Source organism: Podarcis erhardii (assembly GCF_964252035.2).
Source record: "Podarcis erhardii genome assembly, chromosome: 2".
NCBI classification, from domain to species: Eukaryota; Metazoa; Chordata; class Lepidosauria; order Squamata; family Lacertidae; genus Podarcis; species Podarcis erhardii.
The window spans coordinates 23,235,170-23,253,543 of NC_138498.1; the positions used below are offsets into that span (position 1 = coordinate 23,235,170).

Genomic DNA, 18,374 nt, shown 5'->3' on the forward strand with positions numbered 1-18,374 from the left:
TGTGCTCAGAATCATATAGAACACCAATTGTGTTTTCAAATATCTTTATTGGAAGGCCATGCATCGCTTGCGCCGCTTCTCAGACCCGGTGGGCTGGAACGCAGAGGCGGGTGCATAGAGACGTAACTTCCTAGACGCAACCACTGGGCTGGTTTCCGGTTTCAGGGGGGGGGTTCTGCTCCTGTGTGGCCTGTAAGGTTCCCCCCCCCCCCTTATTATAATCTACCTCAGAGTGTCTGACTAGGTTTGGGAAGAGCCAGGTTCAAACCCCCACATAAGCAATGAAATTCATCTCTCTGCCTAACCTACCTCACAGGGTGGTTGTGTACAAAGGTACATGGCTTGTCTTTTTTCAGGTTGTACAGCCTTTCTTACAAATCAGCTACCTTTTTTGTGAGGCTTTTGTGTTGAGTACAGTATAAGATTGGGGAAAAGGAGGGTGGGGAGAGGCTTATATTATTTTGTATTGTGTAAATGTGGGGTTTTGTGTCAGCGTCAACTGGGTAGGTTCTCTTTCTATATGTTTATTACATTTCCTTGGTAGTGAGGTTTTGGGGGGCAGCGTGTGGTTGGTTGTCTGTCAGGTAAACCAGATTAATTTGTATGCTATCAGGATTCTGGGTTTTTTATTTATATTAAGTTTTCAAATTATACATCTCAAACATTTTACATGTGGAAAAATAGAGGTAGTTGGCTTTTGCTGGCCAACTCCCCAAGGGACTGAGTCCTCTAAAGTTTATGATCGGTCAGAGATGAATGGATGGGGGCCAGATCCAGTGGAAAGTACAGTGGTACCTCCGAAACGGATCCTGTTCGCAACATGAAAAGAGCGCAATCTGCAGCGGCGTGTCTGCGCATGCGTGGGTTGCAATTCGTCACTTCTGTGCATATGCATGATGTCATTTTGCGCACATGCGCGAGCGGGGAAACCCAGAAGTAACTCTTTCCGGTACTTCCGGGTCGCCGCAGGACGTAACCTGTAAGAACGTAGCATGAAGCAAATGTAACATGAGGTATGACTGTAAGGCAAATCTTTATTTTTCTGTTGCAACAGAGTCCCCTCCCTCCTAGCAAGGAGGCAAGAGAAACATAGAACAATGGTGTGCAAAGCTCCTATAAAGACTTTTGAAATTGCCCACCCTGTAGTCCAAGACCACCACCCCAAAACATCATACATACATCACAGGAGGTGTCTCGGGCAGAAAATTGAGTGTTGCTTCTCTCCTGTCTGCCAGGATACCTGATAATGCCTTACTTGTTTGCATTTTCTGGGTAGGGCCATTCCTTGAAGATGGCAAATACCGTATTTTTCACCCTATAGGACGCACCGTCCCATAAGGCACACCTAGTTTTTTGGGGGGGAAATAAAGGGGGGGAAATTATTTCTCCCCCAGGCGCGGGGCTGGGGCGGGGGAAGCCCAAGCTTCCCCCGACCTCAGCCCCCAAACAGGCAGCTCACTGCAAGCCGTGGGAGCCCAGTGCCAGCTCCCGCTGCTTGCTGAGAGGTGCGCGAAGCCTGGACGCGCTGGGTTCAGCGCGCGCAGGCTTCAGCATGCAGGCAACTCTCCGCAAGCAGCAGGAGCCCAGCGCCGGGCTCCCGCTGCTTGCGGAGAGGTCCGCGAAGCCTGGAGAGCGAGAGGGGTCGGTGCGCACCGACCCCTCTCGCTCTCCAGGCTTCAGCGAAAGCCTGCATTCGCCCCATAGGGCGCACACACATTTCCCCTTCATTTTTGGAGGGGGAAAAGTGCATCCTATAGGGCGAAAAATACGGTACCTTAGTTCCTTAATCTCTTACACATATTGATAGTTTCCTCATCTTATCGGATACTTGCCAGACAGTATTTGCAGGGAGGTGTAAGCCCCTACAATCCAAAGACAATTGGAAAGCTTTTCCCATTTCCTTCCTCCATGCAGAGAAATATTTGAGGTCAATTTGGGAGAGTCAAAATGGCTTCAGAATTGCTCTCCTGTACTATTTCAGACACATGGTTTATATACTTATGTATGTGTGTTTGCATTGTATATTTATGAACATTTATTCTGTATTTGAGACCTTAGAATTCATATAACACATAATAGCATATATGCAGTGACTTCCCTCCTTCCATGGTTCATTTTATTTGCCTAGCATTCCTGCATATTTTACTGTAACCATTTTAGTCATTCTCCAGTTTACATCATTTGAATATTAATCACACTGTTGAATTTCTCCTAATGTTGCATCTTCAGCTGTACAGTTATTTTCCAAATACTCTGCAAAGATTTTCCACTCCTCTATTTATATAGAGTCTCTTCTTGTTCTCTTATTCTGTATGTTAAATTTGCTAGTTTTGCAAATTCTATCATCTTAGGGGAAGACATTAGTCTTTGTTTTTCATGCGAGACCTTTTCAGCACAATCATATGTATGCATTAATACTTAAAGGTAAAGGGACCCCTGACCATTAGGTCCAGTCGTGGCCGACTCTGGGGTTGCGGCGCACATCTTGCTTTATTGGCCGAGGGAGCCGGCGTACAGCTTCCGGGTCATGTGGCCAGCATGACTAAGCCACTTCTGGTGAACCAGAGCAGCACATTAATACTTACTGAGTTCAAAAGGGCTGGCTCCCAGGTAAGTGGGGATAAGATTACAACCTCCTTTTGGGGCATTTCAAAGTGGTGTCTGTCAACAACTCAGCAGTCAAAGCAGTAGGAGGCCTATGAATCTAGCTGGATGCTATATGTGTCACAGGAGGCCTGCGGTTTGGTGAGAGCTATCCTTGCATTTTAGGTTTTTCTCCTGAAAATTATTGTTTGAACAGGCCTTTACAACACAATTCCCTGCCTTTTTTAACCAACCACTATTGATGCTTTTAATTTGTGCTTTACTGGTTTTATTTTTTATAAGTGTATAATTTTCATTTCTAACAAATAAGCATTTCAACAAAAAAATTAAAACATTTATCACCTATCAAACCTCAACTTCCCTCCCCCCTTTCAGAGGTTCCATGAATTTACCTTCCTTTTCTACTTCTGCATATCCCGGTTAACTCTATTTATTCTTTTCCTCATCTGTTTCATATATGTTTTAGAAACTGCAAGTTTTTACAATAATCCTGCTAATGTCTTAATTTGTTTACAATTTGTTTGTAAAAAAATACTGGTTTTATTATGACCATGTATATACTATATACCGCCTTGACATACAATGAAAGAGCGGACTATTAATACATCAATGAATGAATGTAGACCGAATTTGTTGTCATTCGATGGGAGGGGATTATATGGATGAATTTTGAGTGGAAAGCCATACAAATCTCAACCCCACATTTGACCTCTAGTGTTTACAGTATCATAAGCTTCTCTCTCGGGATCCTCAACTTGAAATGTGGGAGTAACAATGGACAACACTGCAGGGATGTTATAAGCTTCTCTCATACTCATTTCCAATATGGTAATAGAGGCAGAGTAGATTGCAGTGTTGAAAAGCAGTCTCCTGCCCACAACCTGACCTCAATTATACATTATAGGGCTGTTGTAAACCACTTTTTCAGTTAGTCTCCTCCAACTTGCATTATGGAGATATAGTAAAAGGTAAAGGAACCCCTGACCATTAGGTCTAGTCGTGCCCGACTCTGGGGTTGCAGCGCTCATCTCACTTTATTGGCCAAGGGAGCCGGCGTACAGCTTCCAGGTCATGTGGCCAGCATGACTAAACTGCTTCTGGCAAACCAGAGCAGCACATGGAAATGCCATTTACCTTCTCGCTGGAGCAGTACCTATTTATCTATTTGCACTTTGATGTGCTTTTGAGCTGCTAGGTTAGCAGGAGCAGGGACCAGGCAACAGGAGCTCACCCCGTTGCGGGGATTCAAACTGTCAGCCTTCTGATTGGCAAGTCCTAGGCTCTGTGGTGTAACCCACAGTGCCACCCGCATCCCTCATACAGTAATGGATTACAAAGGACCTGAGGAAGATCATGAGTTCCTCTTTGCTAATGCTGTCCAATCACAGTTGTGATGAAATCTCAAGTTTCTGTATTGATTTATTTGCACAGTGCCCATTTGCACCCCAGATGTATTTTAAAATGTGTTCTCAATTAGAACCAAGGGGTGGCTCATTTAGGTAAAAAAATGGTTCAGTAGAAACATTTTGCATGCCATTGGGAAGCATCCAAGACAAGAGTAAATGAAACCATGGCCACAGTTTTGGTTCCAGATTGAATGCGGTAGGCATTGATGGAGACAAGACACTCAGCTATGGCAGCTTTCAAATTAAAAGTAGAATGAGGACTGTGGTGTGCTGTGATTGCTAGTAAAGACAGGAAAAGAAAGTTTTGTGTCAGATCCCATTGATCTCCATGATTGCTAAGGCTTTAGGAACATAGAGGCAGGAAGGTTAGAGTAACAGAAGCACCTTGTAAGGCTGTTTTTCTGCTGCTGAATTGCAGGTGTAGCAACAAAAGGCTAGGTTTTATTTTTGGGGAAGGAAGGTGTGCATACAATATTTTTCTATAGGTGTTTTATACTTCCTGCACCTAATAAATGGAGGGAATGTCAGTTTTCATTTCTTAGTACAGAAAGTAATGATCTGATGTGTAGAGATTTTTCCTATTCTGATTAATTCAAGAGGATTCTAGGTGGTTTTCTTTCTATGTGAAAGAAACAGGCAGAAGGTTCTTGTTTGGATGTTCTTCTGGGAAGCTGAATACAGCTGGTTTAAACTGGTTTCTTGATCTTTCTGTCAAGGTTGTACTGACTGAGCCTGGGTTTTCACTCACTTTGTTCTAGTGTTGTTTCTGCATGCTATCATGTTAAGGTTTAGTCTTGTTTTTGTAAGTTTTATTGTTAAGTGCTGCAACTGGATTTTATGGACTGTGCCAATCCTGCATGTACTGGATTTGTGACCATTATGCTAATTTGCCTTCAGTAGCAGTAAAGCTCTGCTGGATGAAGTACAATTGCCTCTGGTCTATTTTTTGAAAAAACTGCTATAAGTTTTTCCCTCTTCCGGTGCTGGCACGTCACGCATGTTCCTGCTATATTGATGGTACTGGAGTAGTATCGACACTACCATGTCTGCAAGTGGTGAAGGCACATTTGCTTATTTGGAGCCAGATTTGAAGTAGCAATTAAATTAGCTTGGTCTTTGCTGCAACCAAAGGTGTACCTTTGTGTCTTTTTTAGTTGTTCCTCTGATTTCTTCATCACCATAGCTCAGTTCATGTGTTACTGATGTGGACAAATGTGTGTTGACTAGGTAGCAGAGCAGCACTTTTAGTGCTTCCTCCAATATTGCATCTGTACCTATGCAGTCACTTGGAAGCAAGCCCCATTAAACTAAGTGGGGCTTACCTAGAGGGATGAGCGAGATCTCCCTGCCAGGTCTTCAAGCAAGTACTGAAGAAGGATGCTGCTCTAAGCTCAAGATGACCTGCACTGATAAGTGTGCAGATTTGCTGACTGACACTGCTGCTGGACTGAAGGGGGGGGCATGCAAGGGAGAGATCTGGGTTAGAGGGGTACAGCTAGTAAGCTGATCAAAGCAAGGACCATTAGTAGGTAAAGAGCACAGATAGAAGACTGCAGCATTAACAGCATGCTTAAGTGGTAACAGCTGATGCATCTTGAGAGGTGTTTGACAGCAAGGGAGCCAGATCAGACAGGTAGCTGGGACAGCTAACAGGAGTGTGAAACTCTCCTGCATAAGCAACATGTTCCTTCTTTCACCATCTTGGGATCTGTGAACAGATTAGTCAGATACGCACTTCCAATTCAGAACATTATCCGTGTAAACTTTGCACAGCAAAGTGTTACATGTATCTGAAGTCATTTGGCTGAAACTTGTGGGTCTAATGCTGAAACTCCAGACCCCTTAGGGCCCTGCATTGGATTTAGGTATAAAGCAAACAAAAATAAAAATCTTGTTGTGGTTGACTGCCTCTTGTTGCGTTACTAATCGGTAAACCAGATTTAAAAGTATACTCCACGGGATGAAGTATGTAAGGCTGCTTTGCCAGCATTAATTATTCTCGTTTGGCACTGACTCATCAGCAGGCCAGTGGAAATTTCCATCATACAAGATTTGTTAAATCATGGTTATAACCTACTTCCATTAGGTGGAGCTTATGGAGCAGCATTAAACCTGCTGAGCTTGTTATCAAGGATGGAGGGAAATCAGACATTGTTAAGTTACAGTGAATCAGAGTAATCCTATTATGGGTGAACCAGTAAACTGGAAATGCAAGACAAAGCATGTATGAGATCACTATGTCAAAATCCTGAGGTTATGAAATATTTTTAGCAAAGGAAATCCAACACAAAGCTAAGGTTCATCATCCTGCCTTCCACCACAGGCTGGGCAGGGGAGCTACGACACTGGAAATTTGGTTACTGTTACTTTATTAGCTCATCAGGTTTCCCCGTTGCTGCAAAGGCTGTGTTACATTAAGTTTGAGAAATGATATTTTGTCTCCTAAACCGCCAAGAAAAATGTGTGGATGGGGGGGGGGGCAGTTAAGACATGAAGGACTGATCAAAACATTAACATTGTGGGAGCTACTGCCAGTCCACACCAACCCATCATTTTCAACCATTTAGTTGGATAGCAGCTAGAGCAAAATGAAGAGCTCAAAGTAGTTAAATGGCAGGATTAAGCCACTTCATGAAGCTTTTCTTGTCCTTCCAAGTATGAGTCCCCTCCCCTCCCCCCATTGGAAAGCGTTCACCACTGATCGTCAGCTTGCTTAATTTATTTGTGCTCAGAATCATATAGAACACCAATTGTGTTTTCAAATATCTTTATTGGAAGGCCATGCATTGCCCCCAGTTGCTGTATTTCAAATCACTGTACATTTACTTTGTGAAAACACTGGCTGCATTTTCTAGTACAAAAAACTAAAAATTGTTCAGGAATGTAGAGAATATTCAACTTAAATAGCGGAAAAGTGCACCATAGTTAACAGCTGCACTGCAGACATGTCTGCATGTTCCATAAGATTTTAAATAACTATCCTGTCTCAACACACAATATAAAGAGCAATTATGAAAAACAAGACACTTAAATATACTTCTAAGTTATTGGGTATAGTTTGCTGGCATTGGATAACCTATCATTGGCGTGGTGCCAGTTGCAGGGTACGCATACTGCTGCTGGTTCATTGCACCGTGCATGTTTGCCATGTTATTCCCATACTGCTGATCATAACCATTCTGATAAGCTGGTGTGCCAGCCCTAAATCCACCCTGCATGCCAGCTCCTCCAAAGTTGTTTCCAAAGGCAGTTCCGTTACCAAAACCTTGAGCACCATAGCCACCATTCTGAGCTTTTGCACCGAAGTCTCTCTTGCCCACTGCACCATAGGTTCTTTCAAAGTTTTCCCTCTCTCTAAAACCAAATCCACCTCTTTTGCCCGCAGAGTATCTGTCACGTCGGTCACCTCTGGAACGACCTGCAGAAAAATTAGAAGGCAAGTTAAGAAAACCCCTTGTTGCAATTTGGGACCTCCAACTCCTATCGGGAGCAAGGCAAAAGTTGTATTTTGAAAAAGCTTAAAAACAATACAACCACAAAGGAATAAGGACTAGAACTGAACATGTCATTACTGGTTACATATTTAAGCACTGAAAGCTACTGTTAAAGAGTTATTTTCTACTGTGATATTACAGGAAGATCCATTTGAGGGCAAAAAGGAATTCTGATGTCCATTAAATAACACATGCAATGGAAGAATCAAATGCTAGAAATAGCATACTAAGACAAGATTTACCTGAACCTCTGTCTTCAACCAACTGGAGCAATTTTGGGTTGATTGCCTGATTTGCTTCACGAAGTACAGAGATGAGGTCGCTTACTTGCTTTATATTGTTAGGTGTAAAGAATGTGTATGCTGTGCCTGTTTTGGTACTGCGGGCAGTTCGTCCAATTCGGTGGATATAGTCCTCAGAGGAGTTAGGGTAGTCATAATTGATGACAAATTTCACATCTTCCACATCTGTAAAGTGTTGCAGTGCGGCAAAAAGCAATGTACAAAATTTTGCACACCACAACAGCCAGATGAAAAAGCAAGTTAGACAGTAATAGATTTTAAGATGGTAACTGCTGTAAAGAATGTTAATTATCTATTCCTGAAAAAAATAAAAAATAAAAATAAAAACCACAACACCTGAGATCATGGATGCTCTCCCTCCTCTGAACCTCTTTGCAATTCACCCCGTGATCTAAAGCCTTACCAGAGTGCCCCTAACAAGTCAAGTGACATCTGAATGCTTCTTGCAGTAAGACCAAATAAGTTCACAGTAGCCTCTTCCGTGTGCTCCAAAGGACCTCGGTATAAAAAAATGAGGCCTTGCCACACACCAGAAGCTCTAATAGAGGGCCACACTGCTTGTCTTGCCAAGACCTTTCAACCGCAGCTGCAAGAAAAACATACCTGTCCCCGAAAGGTCATCAAGTTGTTTTCATGCACTGTGTCTCGTCTAGGCAAGCGCTTCCAAGAAGCCAGCGTTCACTTGAGTGTGTGTCTCTCTCTGGCAGGTCTCGACATGACGGTTAGGGTATAGGTGACGGAGGAACTCCAGGTTTGAAAAGCCACTGCTTTTCCCACCCCAACTTGTAAAATTGAGAGGTGGACTTTCAAATTTCATGTGCCAGTACTCACCAATTTGTACAAGGCTCAGTACATTTTAAAGCTGCTCTCTCTCCATTTCAAAGGTTGGAAAAAAAAACCAGAGATCACTGTAGTTTAATTATTCTTCGACATTTCAGCAAACTCACTGAAATCCAAAGACTCACGGACCACAGCAAACAGTATGCACACAGACTAAACAGCAGTGCACCATGGCAGTCATGCAAAGCATGGAACAGTAGAAATAACCGGGCAAAAGTGAACCGTGAATGATGCTACCGTTTGAGAGAACAGTTTATGGGCTCGTAGTTTTTGTCTTTGCCTTTTGAAGATTACTGGCACACAATGTTCAACTTTCACCTCTCTATTGGACTGGAAGCGTCCAGACGATCACTTCCACTAGTCCTCCATCCCCCTCGAGTCCTCCGATTGTCATGCCTAGGCCTTGCCACAAAGACTGCACCTTTATGTGAAAAAACTTAGAAAAATGCAGAGGTTAAAGAAAGCAACGAACTTTCTTTAAAGTTGTCTGTCACCCAAAATAGTTGTACTAACCTAGACCTCTGGAGGCCACATCTGTAGCAATCAGGATAGGAGCCTTTCCGTGTTTGAATTCTGAAACAAAGTAAACCGTAGTAATTCATTTTTAAAAAAACATTTGGTATTCTAGCAGAATAACCCTCTGAATTCATAATTTAGAAGCCGTTCTGAATTACTCACCATTTAGAACCCAGTCACGCTCCTGTTGACTTTTGTCACCATGGATACCCATTGCTGGCCACCTGCAGTAATATTTACCGTCACATAAGTATCTTTTATCAAAGTCACTAAATTAACCAGTAATACATTAGCAGTGACCTTTTATTTTGTCCTTGCACAGCCAGTAAACGTACATGGCACCCCTACCCCAGCAAGTTCTTCCACTTTTATCAGGAAGACACTTCTATAGTCCTTATCCTGCTACAAAATTCACACTTCATAAAAATCTATTGGAAAACATTGCGATTGAAATATGGAATTATATTAATCTTGACCTGACAGTTCTGGAATTATGGTAGGGAGACATAACTGCTCTGGGTTCTGCAGCACCAGCATGGGTACCACGGAATAGGCTACCCCTCCCCACATTTCAGGTATACAATTTTTTTCATATTTAATTAACTGAATTATTCCTTCAAGTGCCTATGCTAATTTGGTTCACTGGAAATATTTACCCATCTCTCCTCATTTTTCTAGTAAGATCATCACATCTTCTTTTGGTCTCCACAAAGACAATAGTTTTGTTTTCTTTCTCGCTCATTATTTCTTCCATCAACCGAATAAGCCTGTTGTAAGAAACAGTAGTATCAAAAACTTTCATAAGTATGGGATTAATGCAAATTACTTCAGAGTATAAGAAATTTAAAGATCTGCAGAATGCTTCAACTATTCTTTCAACCGAAAGCATTTCCAATTTTACTTACTTATCATCTTTCTCTACATCATGACATACATCCACTATCTGCAGAATATTGTGGTTTGCACTTAGTTCCAATGCGCCAATGTTGATGTGTACATGTTCTTTTAAGAAATCTTCTGCAAGTTGCCTAACTTCTTTGGGCCATGTTGCACTCCACATCAGAGTCTGCCTGTCAGGCTGGAAGTAAATGGATATTTTTTAACATTCTGTCAGTTGCCCAGCTCCTAGAACTAGCAAGTTCCTGGGCACAACTTCCTGACTGTGTCCAATAATAGTGTGAACTTACTCTAATCTGTTCTACAATTTTTCGAATCTGAGGCTCAAATCCCATATCAAGCATTCTGTCAGCTTCATCAAGAACGAGGTAAGTGCATCGCCGGAGATTGGTTTTTCCAGCTTCCAAGAAGTCTATGAGCCTACCAGGTGTTGCAATGCAAATCTCCACACCTGAAAGCAAAATGTAAGTTACTTAGTAGTCATTTCTCAAAATGATTTTACACTCTTTGTAGCTTATAAGCTATCATGGTGAGGCTTAACATACTAGAACTTTGCTCAGCTGTCATTTTCATACCTCTTTCCAGGTCACGTATTTGTGGTCCCTTAGGAGCACCTCCATAAATACAAGTAGACTTCAAACGGCAGGCTCTGCCATATTCTGCAGCCACTTGCTGCACCTGCTGAGCCAGCTCTCGAGTTGGTGCCAGCACCAAACACTGTGAACACAAGTACAAATATAGTCATACTGTACTCTGGGTAATTACTGGTACAGATTGCACTGAAAATGATAGGACATTCTATTTTTTACTTCATTCGTCTTTACTTTTTTACTTCATTCTTCAAAGTAAAGTAAATACACTGGTGCAGATTCACTTATGGCAGTAAAGCTCATTACGACTTTATGCCTTTTGGTTAGCGTTTTTCCGTCTGTCTGCAAGTTTGTGATGGACAAATAAATCATATGGCTTCAACAACTGCTATAGAAGATGTAATGAACTGTGTTTATACTACTGTAACAGGGAATTTGGCCACTGGAAGGTCATAGGGAGCAAAGCAAAACTCATCAATACTGCAGTGGCAGTACTGTTCTGTGGCACTCTAGGAAAAAATGGAAGCTGCTGAGAAGACTCAGCAGCTTAAAAAGGTAATGAAATAGACATGCTCCCATTATTTCTTCGCAGAACTTTAACAGGAGATCCCTGCCCGTTTTAGTCCTCCTGTTTAAGCTGCACCCCCATGAGCCCAAAGATCAAAAAACCAAACTTTCAGCTTAATCCTATCACAAATACAAGTTTCTACAGCCATGACATCCAAGGTTAAGTTTTCGTTACCCCTGCCACACAACAAATTTCATGTTGCTCAATACTTACAATGGGCCCATCTCCTCGTTCTAGGAATGGCTGATGGTTTATGTGTACTATGGCAGGCAACAAATACTGTTGGGGAAAAAGGAAGGATCTTAGTTCAAGGGAAAAAATATCATTCATTTAAGTCATCTGAACAGCTAAACAGAAGTACTTACAGACAGTGTTTTCCCCGATCCAGTTTGTGCTACGCCAACCATATCCAGTCCACTCAAGGCAACAGGCCAACCTTGTGCCTGAATAGCAGTTGGTTCCGTAAAGTTCTGTCTCTGAATAACTTCCATAACGTTTGCTAAAATGCAAGGAAGTATGCTAGTTAAGTCCAACAACTTTATTAAAGAGGTGCATACAAATATGTATTTACTACCAATAAATTTACTACTTACCTGGAAAGTTAGCTTCATAGAAATTCATAACTGGTTTTGGACAATTGTGGCCTTTAACTGTGATCTCTTTTCCTGCTCTGTATTGTTCAATCTCTTGCTGCAAATAAAAAAACCACGACTCATCAGGCATAATATTCACTAAAACAGTGATTTAAGCACACTAATTACAGCACAATTCAAGCAACATTGTCTACAAAGTTAGTAGTTTTCATACCATAGGACGTCTGGCAACGTCAGGATGTTCCTGGTAGAAGTTCTTCTCAAATTTAGGAAGCTCATCTAGATTCCATTTTTTCTTTGTAAGCTTTTCTCCAGGGTTCCCAAACTTCTTCCCACCTAAAGATCCCCCTCGACTTCCTCCAAAACGAGGGCCACCAAACCTGCCAAAGCAAAATTTAATTCAGTGTCGTAAGTAGCCATGGTTAAGGGACATATTAAAAAACGATCGCTGGCATCTATGTACCCCATAGCTTCCAACCCAAAAGTTAAAAACACAGTAAGGTTCAGAACTGGCAAGATACTAGAAAAGAGAACTGAAGTTGGGTTAACGCTACAAAAACAACGTCGCCGTCGGTAATTGCCGGGCACTCCCTCTTTGCGTCAGGCTCCTAAGTGGGCGGGGATGGTTATGAAACCTACACGGTTCCGGTAAGAAGCTAGCTTTTTCAAGCGGCGGGATTAGGCTACTTCTCTTTTTAGACACGTATCTTAACGCTTCATTCAGAGCCGGGGGAGAAATTCGAAACACGGGGCTTAAGGCGCCTGCGCGCACCCAAAAGGGCTTCTAAATCCCGCTTAGCCTACCCCCCCGCCTAGCCTTCGTTCCCCTAAATTAATCCCATTTCTAGACTGGGCTTTTTTGTCCGGGGCGCGTGGCAGGGGAGAGGGGTGGCGCCGGGGGAGGCCGCCCGCCCAAACGCGCCAAGCCGCACACAAAGGAGGCCGAGAGGCGTCTCCCCCCTCCCTCCATCTCTCTCTCTCTCCCTCCCTCCCGCTTTTGTCTTTTCCGTCTACGCCACATTTTCTAGTCGGCGCGTCCATTTTGACGCCGGGGCGGGGATAGAGAGAAGCAGGCGGAGGAGGAGGAACAAAGGCAGCCGCCGGCATTTTGATTTCCCCCTCGGTCGCCGCATGGCGGGGCCAGCCATTGACATCCGCCCGAGTCCAGAAACAAAAAAAAAAAGGGGGGGGAGGGAAAACCGGTTTCGGCGAGAAGATAAATCCCAGTCCGCACGTCCTTTTCTGCCTCCTGCCCGCTGCGCTTCTTCCCCGCCCCCCGCCTAAATCGCCTTTTTTCCTCTCCCCCCCTCAGCGGAACACCACCGTCAAATTAACCTCCCGCTTCTCCCCCCCCCCGTCCATCCTAACTATCGGGCCTCGGCCAGCGACGACGTCCCTGAGGCGGTCGCTCATCCTTCTCCTCCGCCCCCTCCCCCCATTCCGTGCGCCTAGAGCGGTCGCCGGGAAACGGCTGCTTCTCGCCGCCGCCATTTTAACGACCCCCGCCATCCCAGCCCTAGACGGTATTTTAAGACGGGAGCCTCGGGGAGCCGGCCGCGTGTTAAATGAACCGAGCCCCTCAGGCTCACCCGCGGTCCCTCTCACTGGAATACCCAGGCATGCTGACGGCGACGGCGACGGCGGCGATCAAGACGTCGAGGATGAAACGGCACGGACGGTCCACAAGCGATACGCCGATGACGAGGGCGACTGAATGGGGAGGGTCCGGCTGGGCGGATGCCGGTTATATACCCGGCGCCGCCGCGAATGCCGGGAAGCCGGCTCGTGACGTCAGCGACGAGCTCGTTCGCGCCCTCTTCCCCCGCCCCCGCAAGATTCTCCTCTGCTGTTCCTCGAAAGGCGGGGCAGGGAAGGAGGCGCGCATGCGCACGTTCTCGTCCTCGAAGCCGGCCGGCCGGCCGGCCGCCTGGCCGGCGTGCCGGGTGGTTGTAAACTAGGCCAAACGGAAGCGGCTCTCCTTGTCCGGGTAGCCATCAGCGCCGGCCCGGGAAGAGTTTCGGCCTGAAACGACCTGTAGGGCTTTCCTCCCCCCCCCCACTTTACGCTACTCCCCCCATTTAAAACCGAAAGGAGGGTCGCCCCCGCACACCTTAGGGAGCGAGCTGCCTGCGCCCCCGGGAAGAGAAATACCCTTCCCGGCTTAGGGAGCATTTCAAAGCGATGGTAATGAAGGAAGCCCTTCATAGCGCAAAGGTTTCCAGGAAAAGTACAGCATCCGCTATGGGCGTAGCCAAGGGAGGGGCAGCTGCCCCCACAATCTATTTGTTGTTTAGTTATGTCCGACTCTTCGTGACCCCATGGACCAGAGCACGCCAGGCACTCCTGTCTTCCACTGCCTCCCGCAGTTTGGTCAAACTCATGCTGGTAGCTTCAAGAACACTGTCCAACCATCTTGTCCTCTGTCATCCCCTTCTCCTTGTGCCCTCCATCTTTCCCAACATCAGGGTCTTTTCCAGGGAGTCTTCTCTTCTCATGAGGTGGCCAAAGTATTGGAGCCTCAGCTTCAGGATCTGCCCTTCTAGTGAGCACTCAGGGCTGATTTCCTTTAGAATGGATAGGTCTGATCTTCTTGCAGTCCATGGGACTCTCAAGAATCTCCTCCAGCACCATAATTCAAAAGCATCAATTCTTCGGCAATCAGCCTTCTAGCAAACTCAGGTTCGGCCCACTAACAAAAGGCCTACTCACCATGATACCCGCTTTGGAAAGTCCAATCCTATTGTCAGGGCAAGAACCCCTGACCGCACTGCACTTAACAGCAGTAATAAAAAAAGTCTCGCGTCCCTGACCTGATGAGAACCCAATCCTATTAATTTTGTGCATCGTGCTCCTCTTCAGCGAAGTTGCTTCTAAATTTCAACTGCAGAGTGATCTTTCTGCGGGAATAGTGTTGCCCCAAGGCAACAGGCTCATTTCCCCATTCCCAAGCACCCCACTCTCTTCCCTTTTCGCTTGCCAAAACATGTAGCAATAATGACTATTTTGTTTTGAATGTAGTTCAGAACATGAAACAACAGGTTATGTGGATGGCATCAGTGGTACAAAAGCAGCAGCAGAGAGGACTTAACACAGGATAGGAGAGTGGGAGGGCACACCCCTCTGGATGATGACAGCATCCATCACGATACTGGAATGTAACAGGCCAACTTGCAGCACTGAAAAGAGTCATTGCAGAGGTCACTACCACAAGTGCATATGAGCTGTAGAAAGGAAAGAGAGTGCATACATTTGTGTTTTTAACTGCCCTGGGGTCATCTGCTGGAGGGTGAGCCAAAACAGGTATTTAAAAATAAATAAGACACATGGCATAAGACCATAGCATTCTGCTCTCACACAACTCACAGGAAACTTGAGGCTGATCCACACCCTATATTTAAAGCACATCTAACACACTTTAAAAACACATGACTTCCCCAAAAAATCCTGATAACTGTTGGGGTTTTTTAAAGGTGCTGGGAATTATAGCTATGGTCTCAGGGTTTTTTTTGAGGAATGATGTGTATCGGATGTGCTTTAAACGTTTGGTGAGAACCTATCTAAAGACTACCCTTTGGAAACAAGATGGCAGCACAAAATTATTATTATTATTATTAATAATAATAATAATAATAATAATAAAATTTGTACACTTCCCTTTATCTATAGATCTCAGAGTGGTTCACAACATATACAAGATAAAAAAAGACAAAAGAAATAATAAAAACAAGAATAACTCCCCCCCGCCCATTTTACTATTTTTATTTACTCATCCAAAGCCTATTTTGGTATTATCCAGGAATCAGTTCAGTTTGAGTAAGGGTGCAGAACATGACTGGAGTGCCAGGACTATTAGTATTATAAAGGAAAAATGATGATTGGAATAGACATTGAAAGCGCACAGAGCCAAGCAAAGAATACCCATACAACAAACAAAGCAACAAACAAAGCCAAAAAACAGAGTAACAGTACAGCAATTATCAGATTTCCCAGAAGACCTTCATGCCTCTGGATAAAGATACCAGTGGGACTCCCAACAGCAGCTACAAACAACACCATTTAAGTGCAGAATCCATTTTTGGAAAAGGAGAGCTGAGGTCAGGTTTATAAAATCAGCAGTGCTAATACTATACTGGTGATTGGGCACCCACACACCCCTGTACCCCCACACTATACCTACCTTGGGAATTTCAAATTATCATAGACACTGTGTGTGTGTACATGTGTACACTAGTTTAAGTGTCAGCTAAAGGCTTACAACAGACTAAGGGATTGCATCATCAAAGCAGTAACCACACATGGAAAATGAAAGCAAAAACTCAGCGCTAGCTCTAGTATGCAACAGGTCCCAGATAAATTCCCCAAGCATAAGTCTTTATTTCTTCAAAAGTTTGTAGCCTGGACTTTATTAGTCCTATCAGTACAGCATAAATTATAAAGAGAAATCCACCACACCCCTGGATCTTAAAGCACCAGCAGACTACTACAGGGAGAGGTACCACTTCGTGTTTTTAGTTGCAATGTAGCTATGGCTTTAAAGGTAATATCAGCACCTTAGATTGGGCTTGTAATTGAATATGCAGCCAATGCAGTTTTAAGGATCAGTGAAATATGAACCATGCTATCCATACCTATTAAACATCTGGTAATTGCATTCAGCACTAATTGACTCTCTGGCTTCAAGGATAATTTATTGCAATAATCAAAAGAGAAAGTTACCAAGGCAAGGACCACTGTGGTCAGACTATCCCTGTCCAGGAACGGTTGTAGCTGGTGAACTACTTGAAACTGGAAAGAGACACTTCTCACCACCAAGGCCTCAAGTGACAGTACTGTATCCACAAATACCCATGAAGTACATACTTGGGTTACACAAGGTTGTAGCCAATGCTGAAATGAATGGACCCAAGTTAGCCATATTCATTGATAATAATGGGTCTACTCCAAGTACAACCTACCATAAGTCAAGATGTAGGATCAGTACTTGGGCAATGCCCAGGACAATGAATATTACTTTAGGATATTGCAAAACTACACACAATTGTGTAGTTCAGCAAGTATGTGTTGCTGGTATTTCCTGGACTAAAGGAAATACAACAATGTTTTGAGACATTAGACTCATTTTAATCAAGTGTTTTCAGTCTTTAGCTTTATCTCTGTTGTGACTGAAATCAACTACAACATGGATGCTAAATCCAAAACCATTATTATCAAAACTCAATAGTATACAGAGGTTATAAATCTAAAATCAAGTGTTATGTTTCTGGACAATGTGAAACATGAATGGATAAAACAGTGAATTCCATGAAGTCACAAATGAAGATTTTGGGGGGAAACTATCACGCTTCTCAATTTTATTTCTGTGGAATAGGCATTTAAGCAAAATGGTTCTACGACAGCTAGAGAATAGAAATTGTTAAGGTTAGTTTTATAGACTCCAATGGAACATTAAGAACAAAGGCCTGGGATGGGATATAGCAGAATTCCAATTTTGCTTACACTCTAAAATCAAATATCAAGCAAACTCCTCAGATCCCGCTGATGAAATGCTGAAAACTGTTCTCATTCTCAGAGGAATTGCCTTCCAAGACTCCTGTAGTTTTGACCTTGCTAGGCTTGTCTTGGCTCTCCGTTAAGTCACATGTGCCCAATGTGCCACGCAAGCCTTAATTCTCCTGCCCACCTTCCCTTGCCATCCAACCTATAAGCATGTGCTCTGTGGCTAGTCGGCAGCAGGAGCAGGCGCTCTCAAGGCTGGAACAATGTCCTTGATAATCCAAAATGAGGTCTGCCAAGGGGCCTGTTCCGCTGGTTTACATCTTTCAAAATCGACACGAATGCCACCATCCGAAGACAAGAGGTGGACCCAGGCACCACTGGGCAGTGGCCTAGGTCTGCAAAAAAAGAGGACACCTTTGCTGATTTCTACTTTTAACTATGATGACTCTCCTTTTACATACCCGTAAAAAGGAGATGCGGGTGGCGCTGTGGGTTAAACCAGAGCCTAGGACTTGCCAATCAAAAGGTCGCGGTTTGAATCCCCATGACGGGGTGAGCTCCCGTTGCTCGGTCCCTGCTCCTGTCAACCTAGCAGTTCAAAAGCACATCAAAGTGCAAGTAGATAAATAGGTACCGCTCCGGTGGGAAGGTAAAAGGTGTTTCCGTGCACTGCTCTGGTTCGCCAGAAGCGGCTTAATCCTGCTGGCCACATGACCCGGAAGCTGTACGCCAGCTCCCTTGGCCAATAAAGCGAGATGAGCGCCGCAACCCCAGAGTCGGCCACGACTGGACCTATTGGTCAGGGGTCCCTTTACCTTAAAAAGGAGGATGCGTCCTGGAAAAAGAGGACGCATGGCAACCCTAGCTGGGCCGCATGGTGTTTTTGTGTCTGTGTGTGTGACCTTAGGCCGCTCGCTGCCTCTGTCTCCCTAGCCCACCTCACAGGGTTGTTGTGCGGATAAAGAGCGCGTGGGAGAGGGGAGGACGCCCTGAGGGGCCCCGAAGGAAAGGCAGGGCAAAAAAACCAGCACGCAAATCGAACAAGGCAAAACGGGAGGCTCATTCCCG

The 18,374-nt window shown here is 44.3% G+C and overlaps 1 protein-coding gene across 3 annotated transcripts; it reads right to left on the reverse strand.

The window, feature by feature from the left end:
- Positions 1–6,760: 6,760 nt before the first annotated feature.
- On the reverse strand, positions 6,761–13,571 carry DDX5 (DEAD-box helicase 5). Of its 3 annotated transcripts, none has more exons than XM_081849706.1 (13): positions 13,424–13,571; positions 12,025–12,190; positions 11,811–11,907; positions 11,583–11,716; positions 11,431–11,496; positions 10,635–10,776; positions 10,350–10,510; positions 10,068–10,240; positions 9,819–9,929; positions 9,325–9,389; positions 9,160–9,219; positions 7,747–7,971; positions 6,761–7,428 (listed from the first exon to the last, which is right to left on the reverse strand). In XM_081849706.1, exons 1-13 carry the CDS (start codon positions 13,429–13,431, stop codon positions 7,055–7,057), a joined length of 1,782 nt encoding a protein of 593 aa, XP_081705832.1. In that variant the 5' UTR covers positions 13,432–13,571; the 3' UTR covers positions 6,761–7,054. The 3 variants fall into 3 exon arrangements, with proteins under 3 accessions (XP_081705832.1, XP_081705831.1, XP_081705830.1); XM_081849705.1 differs by having other exon boundaries at positions 9,325–9,386; positions 13,400–13,562; XM_081849704.1 differs by having other exon boundaries at positions 13,400–13,562.
- Between the last annotated feature and the right edge of the window lie 4,803 nt (positions 13,572–18,374).

Excerpts from the sequence above, each read along its gene's own strand:
- DDX5 (XM_081849704.1), bottom strand. The coding sequence starts at position 13,431 with ATGCCTGGGTATTCCAGTGAGAGGGACCGCGG. Across the intron at positions 11,717-11,810 it reads CTATGAAGCTAACTTTCCAG|CAAACGTTATGGAAGTTATT; the intron begins GTAAGTAGTAAA and ends CTTGCATTTTAG. Across the intron at positions 7,972-9,159 it reads TGTGGCCTCCAGAGGTCTAG|ATGTGGAAGATGTGAAATTT; the intron begins GTTAGTACAACT and ends AACACTTTACAG.